General features: G+C 45.9%; 1 protein-coding gene across 1 annotated transcript; it reads right to left on the bottom strand.

Moving 5' to 3' along the window:
* Window positions 1-3,702: 3,702 nt before the first annotated feature.
* On the bottom strand, window positions 3,703-10,272 carry LOC129621128 (purine nucleoside phosphorylase). Its single transcript, XM_055537191.1, has 6 exons — window positions 10,128-10,272; window positions 7,781-7,950; window positions 5,729-5,832; window positions 5,349-5,524; window positions 5,067-5,257; window positions 3,703-4,343 (listed from the first exon to the last, which is right to left on the bottom strand). Exons 1-6 carry the CDS (start codon window positions 10,136-10,138, stop codon window positions 4,126-4,128), a joined length of 870 nt encoding a protein of 289 aa, XP_055393166.1. The 5' UTR covers window positions 10,139-10,272; the 3' UTR covers window positions 3,703-4,125.
* Window positions 10,273-10,872: the final 600 nt, after the last annotated feature.

Below are 10,872 nucleotides of genomic sequence, written 5' to 3' on the forward strand. Positions count from 1 at the left end.
AGAAATATCAATAACCTCAGATATGCAGATGACACCACCCTTATGGCAGAAAGGGAAGAGGAATTAAGGAGCCTCTTGATGAAAATGAAAGAGGAGAGTGAAAAAGTTGGCTTAAAACTCAACATTCAGAAAACTAAGATCATGGCATCTGGTCCCATCACTTCATGGCAGATAGAAGGGAAAACCGTGGAAACAGTGGCTGACTTTATTTTTCTGGGCTCCAAAATCACTGCAGATGGTGATTGCAGCCATGAAATTAAAAGATGCTTACTCCTTGGAAGGAAAGTTATGACCAAACTATACAGCATATTAAAAAGCAGAGACATTACTTTGCCAACAAAGGTCCGTCTAGTCAAGGCTATGGTTTTTCCAGTGGTCATGTATGGATGTGAGAGTTGGACTATAAAGAAAGCTGAGTGCCAAAGAATTGATGCTTTTGAACTGTGGTGTTGGAGAAGACTCTTGAGAATCCCTTGGACTGCAAGGAGATCCAACCAGTCCATTCTAAAGGAGATCAGTCCTGGGTGTTCATTAGAAGGACTGATGCTGAGGCTGAAACTCCAATACTTTGGCCACCTCATGCGAAGAGCTGACTCATTGGAAAAGACCCTGATGCTGGGAAGGATTGAGGGCAGGAGGAGAAGGGGACGACAGAGGATGAGATGGTTGAATGGCATCATCGACTCGATGGACATGGGTTTGGGTAGACTCCGGGAGTTGGTGATGGACAGGGAGGCCTGGCATGCTGCAGTTTATGGGGTCGCAAAGAGTCAGACACGACTGAGCGACTGAACTGAACTGAACTGAGGAGGGTAGCATGGGGTAAGGGGTGGGCAGGGTACAGAATGATAGCTAAAGGGTACAGATTTCCCTTAGAGGTGATGAAAGTGTTCTAAAATGGACTCTGATGATGGCTGATTGTGCATATCCACATATATACTAAAAATCATTGAATTACACACTTAAATGGATGAATTTTATCGTATGTGAATTATATCTCAGTTTTTGTTTTTTAAATTGAAGACATTTTGTGTTCATGTTTCTTTCCAACCTATATCCCCTTGAACCTAGAATTCTAGGGATTTAGAATTAGTAATTATTACTATTACTTGCCTGTACCTACTTTCCTTGTCATAGCTTAGTTTGTACTATAAAGAATACACAATTTTCTGTCACCATGAAAGTATATTTAATGTCCTAACATGAATACAGTAATATATACTTGTATAAAGTAGGTGAGTCCTACTTTTTGTACTTAGATCTAAGTAATTAGACTTTGGAATTAGGACATTAAATGCATAATCTTCCTTATTAGCCTAGTATTTTATTATGAAATACACGACACCTTCTAAATCTAAAAGGCTAGAGGGACTTCCTCGGTGGTCCAGTGGTTAAGACTCCACATTTCCACTGCAGGAGGCATGGATTCTACCCCTGGTTAGGGAACTAAGATCCTGCATGCTGCACAGTGGCTACACACACACAAAGTGTAGATTCCCTTTAAAAACTCTAGAAATGCCCTTAAATATTCCAAGTCTCTCTGGGACATATTTTTCAGATGGCACTATTCTAGTTCCTGACCCACCACACTGCAGATCTGGGGTATGAAAGGCCAGCACCAAAAATGCAGCCCTCCTCTAACCTCCAAATGCCCATCTGCTATGTCTCCATGTCTTCTGTTCTAGTCACACCTGTTCTGACAATGACCCATGAACATGCCTAGTGCTTTTCATTACTCTGTACTTTGGGTCACCCTCATGTGAAATCCTTTTCCTCCCTTTCAACCTTGAAGACTAAGCTCAAAGTTAAACAACCTTCCTCTCAGTAACCAATCCTCACAATCCAGTGTATAAAATCAGTTTGTCCTTTAGGCTCCCATAACATGTGACTTGTACCTATTTTATACCACCTTATATGGACAGGTAATAGCTTTGTAAATGCGTATTTCTACTGGCAGGAAGTGAAGAGGAACTAAAGAGCCTCTTGATCAGGGTGAAAGAGGAGAATGAAGAAGCTGGCTTCAAACTCAACATTAAAAAAACTAAGATCATGGCATCCAGTCCCATCACTTCAAGGGAAATAGAAGGGGGGAAGGTGGAAGCAGTGACAGATTTTACTTTCTTGGGCTCCAAAATCACTGCAGACAGTGACTGCCGTCATGAAATTAAAAGACACTTGTTCACTGGAAGGAAACTATGACAAACCTAGAAAGTGTATTAAGAAGCAGAGACATCACTTTGCCAACAAAATTCCACCAAAGCTATGGTTTTCCCAGTAGTCACATAAGGATGTGAGAGTTGGATCATAAGGAAGACTGAGCACCAAAGAATTGATGCTTTTGAATTGTGTTGCTAAAGAAGACTCTTGAAAGTCCCCTGGACTGCAAGATCAAACCAGTCAATCCCAAAGAAAATCAGTCCTGAATATTCATTGGAAGGACTGATACTGAAGCAGAAGCTCCAATATTTTGGCCACCTGATGTGAAAAGCAGATTCACTGGAAAAAACTCTGATGCTGGGAAAGATGGAAGGCAAAACAAGGGGGCGGCAGAGGATGAGTTGGTTGGATGGCATCACAGACTCAACAGACATGAGTTTGAGCAAACTCCAGGAGACAGTGAAGCCTGGTGTGCCGCAGTCCATGGGGTTCCAGAGTCGAAAACCACTTGGAGACTGAACAAAATTTCTGTAGGGCACTGTAAGGCCCTTGAGAGGAAAAGACCATTTTTATATTCTAAACTGAACATTCTCTTAGCTAACGGTGTTAAACAAATATTCAATAACTTGATGAAAAGATGAATGGATGAAAGGAAGAGTACTCATACTGCCCCTGCAGGATGCTTTTTGTGTTGGGTTCAGTTAAGTAGGTCAGTTACCAAACAAAGGATTATTTCTAAGAGTTCTGAAAAGCTTTCCTGCCAAAATTTTTCGGCCATATTATACTACTACTAATTGAAATGTTACCACTATTGGAGGCTCACCCAGCTCTATCCTCTATCAAAAGGCAAACATGCCAGCCAGCTGAAGGCAAGCTAATAAGCACAGAGTTCAGTGAGCCAATGAGTCATGCCTGGGCTTACGTCACAGGAAGGTTCTGATCAAGTAGAGTGAAAAGGCTAACGCCCAGGAAGAAAACAATAGGAGGAAAAGGGCTGCTCCAAGAGAAGAGGCCAGGGTATGAGTCAGCCTCGCAAGGGCTAGCAGCACTCTCATCAGCGGTGGCGTGGCGGGCAGCAGGGAAAATGGTATTTGCCATTGCACTGTGAGAATGGAGTGAAGGAGTATATGGCTGCTGTGAATTATGGCAGGTGTTTGGGTGAGGGAACCGAAGGAAATCAATAGGAAATACAACTAGGGCTTAACAAGGAAGTGGCAACTATGGAACACAAGCTGAGGTCAGTGAACTAATTCAGATATTCATGAGTAGACAGAAACTACCAGAAATCAAAGGGGCAGAGGAAGACTGATCCGAGGGAAGTCGCCATCATGTGCCCGAAGTTAACCTTTCCTATCTTCTAGCACTTCCTCTCACTTTCCCCTCTTTGCCTTTCCTTCATCCTACCCCGAATTCACATACCACCTCATCTCAGCTCTTCGCTGTCTGAGAAGCACAGAGTCGAACAAAATACGGGCTCATGATTGGTTCCATGTCACTCTCGGTCCATATCCCAACCTTATCCCAAATCACATAAAAATGAAGAAATTATTTCATCTTTCTCTTTATTCAAAATACAAAAGCGTAAAAATCCAAAAGGAATAATAGGCTGTTCCCTGTATGGTCTCCAATGTTCTGAGGAGGCAGAACTGAGCCCCGAGGAATGTGAGAGGACCATCTTAAGCCAGTAATAGTTACTGTGCTGAGCTCGAGGGCCCCAAACCAAAGCCCGGGATGTGTGCTAGGGCTGGGGCTCCAGTTCTTGAAGAGGAATAGGAGTGGAAATCATTTTGAGATGACAAACCGACCAGAAGAGGGCTCAGCACCAGTAAGGTCTGGTGGGAGAGGCAGGGAAGGTGACCCTCCTTTCTGCTGTCACCTAAAGCAGAGGCGTGTGACTCCAGCAAGGGCTGAAGTAAGCAGCGGCTCCTCGGATCCCATAATGGAGAGGCCAACCCACTCCGGGGCTGGTTAATTGGTGTGCCCCGGCAGTGGAATGCTAGCCATAAGAAGGGAGACAAACTGCTCTAATTTCTGTGCAGCTTGCTTCCCAGCCTCTAGTACTTCCTCGTGATTGGCCTTCGCCCGGCTTTCATAATCCATGATGACCTTGTTTGTGATGAGTGAGAAGCCAAAGACTCGAAGTCCACAGTGTCTTGCGACTATAACTTCTGGTACTGTGCTCATGCCTGACGTGAAGAAAGAGGGAAACCAACTGTCAGAATCCCCAAATGACCCTTAGCCTCACCTCCATTCATCACCTCGTTGACAATTCGACACTAAGAAAACGTCCAAAGGAGCAGCTAAACTAGTGTCAAGCTTAGGTTGTTCTGTGTTACCCAAGAGTTGGGCTTCAGGGGGCTTTACACATTTCTTATAATATCACTGTTGCAATACTTTATTTCTATCTCTGCTTGTGATCATTTTAAAGTCAGTTCTAACGTTGCAATTCTATTTTCTAGCCAGAGGTATAAAAGGTGCCTATGATATTTGTTAAAATAATCAAAAACAGTTATAACACAGTGGACAGTTCTCACATTAGCATTACACTGGTTAAAGTCCTTGGTGCTGGGTGGTGGGTTGAGGCCACAGTGCAAACCTCCCAATCCCTTTAAAGTCAGTAAATTCAATCTTTCCTTAAAGCAGACCCCTCCTTCAGTGTATCAGCTAAATCTACCATCTTTTACTCTTTTCCAACCTATTTTACCAGGATCCTCTCTTCAAGCCTCCAAGTCAAGAGAGTTCCCTAGCAATCAGGTGTTTAAGACTCTGTGCTTCCAATGCAGGGACTGCAGATTCAATCCCCCATTGGGGAACTAAGATCCCACATGCCCTGCAGAGCAGCCAAAAAAAAGACAAAACAAAAAAGTCTCCCCAAATTACGAAGCCACCAGCCAAGTTCCCTTTCTCACCAACAGCATCCGCCCCTAGCTTCTGCAGCAGGCGACACTCTGCCACAGTCTCAAAATTGGGGCCCCCCAACATCACGTAGGTGCCTTCCTGTAACTCTCTTTGCTCCCCCATTTGTTTCCAGGTACTGTGAGCTTGCTGCCTCATATCCCGGTCGTAGGCATCAGACATGGCAGGGAAACGAACTCCAAACCTAGAGCACAGGTTGGATTATGTCAGATTAATGGAATTCAGGGAGCTCTCCCAAGCTGACCCATCTAAACAAAAAGAAGCAGGATAGATACCTTTCCTCATTGGGCCCTCTGAGAGGGTTCTCACCACTGAAACCAGGTAGGTTGATGTGATCACGGATCAGCATGATATCGCCAACCTCAAATTTGGGGTTGAGCCCTCCAGCTGCGTTGGTGACCACTAGGGTCTCCACACCCAGAAGCTGGAAGACCCTCACTGGGAATGTCACCTTAGAAGCGAAAGATAAAACATCAGAGAGTTTTCTTTAAAATTTTACCAATACACCCATGCAGATAAACATGACATACATCATGAAAGAAGAGAAAGGAGGGGACCAAAAATCTACCTTGCCTAAGCAGCTAGGTAGTAAAATAGGAGAGAGAGCTCTATCTCCCTTCTTCCAGACCCAATCAGGCTTGTGCCCCTGTTTTACCTTCCAGAGCGGGTAGCCTTCATACATGTGGAACCTGCCCTGCATCATCACACAGGCTCTGCCATTCAAGATCCCAAACACCAGTCGACCAGCATGACCTGGCACTGTATACAGAAAAGAGAAGGAAATGCATGGAATGATGCTTTCATACAACACGTATCCCCTGAGCACCTACACTGGCCCGACTCACTGTGTTCAACATGTGAGGGTATAATTAACCAACAGAAAACATCATCCTCTCCACTCTCAGAAAGTTTAAGTCTGCTGGGGGTGTGCTCAGTCGCTTCAGTCGTGTCCAGCTCTTTGTGACCCTATGGACTGTAGCCTGCCAGGCTCCTCTGTCCATGGGGCTCTCTGGGCAAGAATAATACTGGAGTCGGTTGCCATTCCCTTCTCCAGGGGATCTTCCCGACTTAGGGACTGAATCAGGGTCTCCTGTACTGCAGGTGGATTCTTTACTACTGAACCACCAGGGAAGCCACTGTGGGGGAGACAGAAATTAATCATAAACTTAGATACAAGTACACTCTGAGATTAGAGTGATGGGGGTAAAGATGTTTAATGTGAATATACACCAGTTACTTTTTAAAGACCTTTAAAAGAATGAGAAAGACATAAGGCAAGAGAATAAAAGAAATAAGTGGGTAATAGAATAGTGGGTAAAAATAGAGTAACTGGGTAATAATGAATGCAGTGAGTGTTGTAATCATAGACCTCTGTTTCAAAATGCATATTCTTATAAACATAACTAAGCTATATGCTTCCTCACTTGTGAAAGGAAGCTCATGGTATAGCCTAGCTTCCTAAAAAGGCTATGCACAAGGAAAGGAGCTGACACTGGACCCATACAAACCTTTTTTTGTGACTCACAAAATAGTCCCGTGGGAATACATGCCCTGTATGTGAGAGGTAGGGGCATGGGACTGCAAAGATAACTCCTCACACAGACATAGTAACAATTATTACTATTTCTCTCATCTAACATTTCTAAAGGGAATGAATGGTCTGGGAGAAGAACCAAAACAAAGAGGGAGAGTTCAGGGGGTACTCAGAGATTGAGGAGCATATAAAAAAGTTACCTGTAATAGAGCAGAGGTGATACAGTTAGGAAAACCCAAAGAGAGTATAAAAAATAAGTTGACAAAATTTAAAATTAATAATAAACCAACAGAAGTTAGTCCTGAGAAATTAATAATTAAACCAAATAAACTACCCTTGTCTTTGGCCAAGTAAACTTGGCCGTTTCTCACCTGACCCTCCTCTAAGCCTCACACTTGGCATGAGAAACCTGCTCAATCAGGGATGGAACCCAGTCCCTGCAGTGAACTGTGGAGTGTTAGCCACTGGACTTCCAGGGAAGTCTGGCCTTGGAGCTTCTGGCTGCTATTGAGATGCTGGATACACTCTCCTCAGATCCCTCAGAGCTCCACTGTGCATAGGGGGCCCTTCCCCACCCACAACAAAGGTCAGTGTGAAGCGAGTCTTGTGTTTTCATATATTACCTGGGTATTTGTCTGCGAGAACATGGCAGTCAGTGTGTTCATTTGCTGGTATGTAGCAGTGTGTGCCTTATTCTAGGACTGGAGCCAGAGCTGGGGAGACTGAGAATGGTAGGAACACACAAGATAGGGTGAGGGTGGGGGGCTGACTTTGTCCCGGGAGGTTACAGGCACTTCTTTTTCCACTTAGGATGCAGACTGAAAGAAATGAGCGAGGTGTATGAGGATGTGCTGACCACGGTGTGTGTGGGGGGAAAGGATGTCTATGGGAAGTGATGTAAAGCTTTAAGGAACTGAGTCCTTAGGCATAGGAAATATGTCATCATACAGTACCATTGACACACACACATGCTCTGCCTGTTAAAATGTTTCTACTGGAGGACTTTCTTTCTAAAGTCATTCTGATTCTTGATGGGTTTTTCCCCTCTTTCACAACAGTTGTTGCTCGGCAAATGCTATAGAGGATACCCAGGATCAGGTATAAAAGCGTTGCCCTCCCATCACAATCCCATCAGTATCCCTCTGTCTCATCCCCCCTTCCCTTTGCCAGTACCTGTACTTTGGGGAAAGTTTGGTATTTCACTGTAGTCAAAGGTCTGGGCTTGAGTCAATCTGTTAACCAGACCTCCTAACCCAGAACCACAGATCACTGCCACTTGAGGTCGCTGTTTGGTGTGAGACAAAAGCCATTTTGCAGTGTCTTGATAATCTTCATATGTAAATCTAGCAGGAAAAAATGGAAAACCAAGGTGAGATTCACTCCCAACCCGAGGGTATCATAAAACAATAACCTTCAGTGTAGAAAGGCTGGCACGGGTACCAAGATGACAGGAGATACAGAAGTTGGCCAAGGAGCTAGACCAAGCTACTGCACAAAGAAGCAAATCCAGGCCACAATTCTGGTTGTCAAGAGCTGGGGGAGAACTGCCTGTGTAAGTTTCTCAGCAGCAGCTTGTGAACACTACAGACTCTGGAGCCCACCTCTACAGATTGATCATTCTGGGGAGAGGCCCCACAATCTCTATTTCTTACAAAAGTGCCTCAGGTAATTTTCATCCGAAAACCAGGTTTCATAATTCTGGCCTAAGGGAAGCAGAACTCTATCTGGATTCTAGTCCCAATTTTGTCTTTTTAAGCAAGTCAACTTGTGCTTCAAATTCTTTCCTCTAGGGTAAAGCAAGGGAATGTGATTGGCCTCACCTATTGTACAGGCTTTGTTTGAGAATGAATTAAAAACTTGCTAACAAGCTCCAAAGACCTTTGAGTCCATAAAATCATGGTATAGGTCCACAGAACTTGAACCTTTTTTTTTTCTTTTTTCTTTTTTTTACAACTCTTCCCCCTGCCTGTATTTTTCCTCCCTGCCTTCTCCCATCTTTCCTTTTCTTCATCAAGATCCAAGATCCTTTACCTTTCAGAGACCTAAAGACATAACCAGACACCCCCAAGAATCAACTGGGAATTTTTCTCACAATTCTAGTCGAATTCTCTCATATTTATCTGGAAAAAAAACAAGAAGGGAGGTGGGGAGACTGAGGTGTGACAGAGCTGAACACAACTAACTAACCAAACCGCCAAAGGAAAACTTTTTTTTTTTTTCCCAAAGTACTGCCTTGGAAACTAGATGACTCTACCATACACTGGGCTATGCTATGCTATGCTAAGTCACTTTAGTCGTGTCCAACTCTGTGCGACCCCATAGACGGCAGCCCAACAGGCTCTTCCGTCGCTGGGATTCTCCAGGCAAGAACACTGGAGTGGGTTGCCATTTCCTTCTCCAGTGCATGAAAGTGAAAACTGAAAGTGAAAGTGAAGCCGTGTCCGACTCTTAGCGACCCCATGGATTGCAGCCCACCAGGCTCCTCCGTCCATGGGATTTTCCAAGCAAGAGTACCGGAGTGGGGTGCCATTGCCTTCTCCGATACACTGGGCTACCCTCAGGCAAGTAGCTGGGCAAGGGACAGGGTGGGGGCAATAGAACTGGGGTCAAAGGCTGATGGAGATGAGAAAAGCAGTGAGATGGTAAAAATTAATCAAATATCATCCCCAAAAGGTGCAAAGGAAAGGAAAATAATTGTGAAGCCCTGGCCCATCAAGCACGTCCGAGCCACAGCTTACAGGACTCCCTCATTAGCAATCAATATCCCAAGAATGCCCCGAATCCCTGGGCACCCTGAAGCCACCGTGATCCCTAATGCTGGGTAGGGATTTCAAGGACAAAAGCAGAAATAAAGGTTTTCAAAGGCAAGGGCGGGAGGGAGTTCGGGGTGGGGAGTTTGGGGGTAAGGGTGGGGAAGGGGTGGCAGGGAATGGGAAGGATCTGTCATGAGGAAGAATTTCGTTTTCTTGGAGAGGCCATCCGCAACTTAACTGGACCTCCAACTAGGAGGGAAGAGAAGTGTTCGCGAGGGACGAGGAGTACTCTCTCCTCGAAGGACGAACTCTAGATACCGGCACCAAAAGTACCTCGCGGCTTTCCCTACTCTCTCGAATCGGAATCTGTGAGGTGCGTATGTGTTGAGAAGACCTCTTCCCCGATATGTGGGTGGGGAAGCACGCTCTGTCTATACTCTCTTGAGTAAGTGCGCGGCCCAGCGCACGCACACACACACCGGCTCCTTTAGGGAGTAGTCCACGGTTTACTAACCTGTCCCCTTTCTGCTCTGGTGGCGCCACCCTGCTCGATTCCCGCGCGCGCCCCTGCCAGGGCCAGCCGCACCACCGCTCTGCTGCTTTGCCCCTGATACCATGCTCCGAGCCAGGCCTCTCTGAATCTCTGGGGCACTCGTTCCCTCTCTTGGCAATCTCGAGACCCAGAGTGCTGTGTTTTCAGGGCTCGAAGATCGCCATTTCCTCTCCCCAGGGGCCTCCTAGGTTCCCGGGTCTGGTCCCCAACTTACCCATTCTCCATGGTCCCGAAGACGCCCTCTCGATGAGTTTGCCCTTCTCGGTTCGAATCTGCTCCGCTGAGCTGAGCTGGCTTCAGTCACCGAGACTTACCCATCCAGAGCACTGATTGCACCGAGCTGGCTCATTATATCCCCAGCGCCAGAGTCCCCAGCCAATGGCAAGCGAGGACGCAGCCAATGGCTGCGTCTCCATGGTGACCCGCCAGGACTCAATAGCCCCGGGCAAGCCTGTAAATCTAATAGGAGTTCTTTCCAGCGGCAGTATCTTTCTTGAGCTGCACTTTACCTTAGGCAGAGGGGGAGGGGAGACCGGGCGGAGGGAGGTGGGAGCATCCACTGTTGTGCCTCTGCACCCAGTCCTTACAGCACGTCGGGTTTCCAGCTCGGAAGCCTGTGCGGGAAGAGGGCTAGAAGTCCGGGAGGAGAGCCTCTAACCATCTGTCTGCACCCCCATTCCTGACTGTGTCTACAGCAAATCATGAGAGATTTGAAAAGAGAAAAATTTAAACCTTAGATCCTGCAAACTCGAAATAAAATTAAGTAGCCTCCGTCTGAGTTCCTTCCTGAACAAAGGAAAAAGGGTGATTCTACTTCCTTGGTGACTCAGATGGTAAAGAATCCGCCTGTAGTGCCAGAGACCTGGGTGCTGCTCCCTGAGTGGGAAGACCGCCTGGAGAAGGGAACAGCTACCACTCCAGTATTCTGGTCTGGAGAATTCCGTGGACAGTATAGTCCC

Source organism: Bubalus kerabau, chromosome 10 (genome assembly GCF_029407905.1).
Source record: "Bubalus kerabau isolate K-KA32 ecotype Philippines breed swamp buffalo chromosome 10, PCC_UOA_SB_1v2, whole genome shotgun sequence".
In the NCBI taxonomy this organism is placed as follows: domain Eukaryota; kingdom Metazoa; phylum Chordata; class Mammalia; order Artiodactyla; family Bovidae; genus Bubalus; species Bubalus kerabau.

Excerpts from the sequence above, each read along its gene's own strand:
- LOC129621128 (XM_055537191.1), bottom strand. Across the intron at positions 5,833-7,780 it reads AAACTTTCCCCAAAGTACAG|TGCCAGGTCATGCTGGTCGA; the intron begins GTACTGGCAAAG and ends TTCTGTATACAG. Across the intron at positions 4,344-5,066 it reads GCTAGGGGCGGATGCTGTTG|GCATGAGCACAGTACCAGAA; the intron begins GTGAGAAAGGGA and ends TCTTCACGTCAG.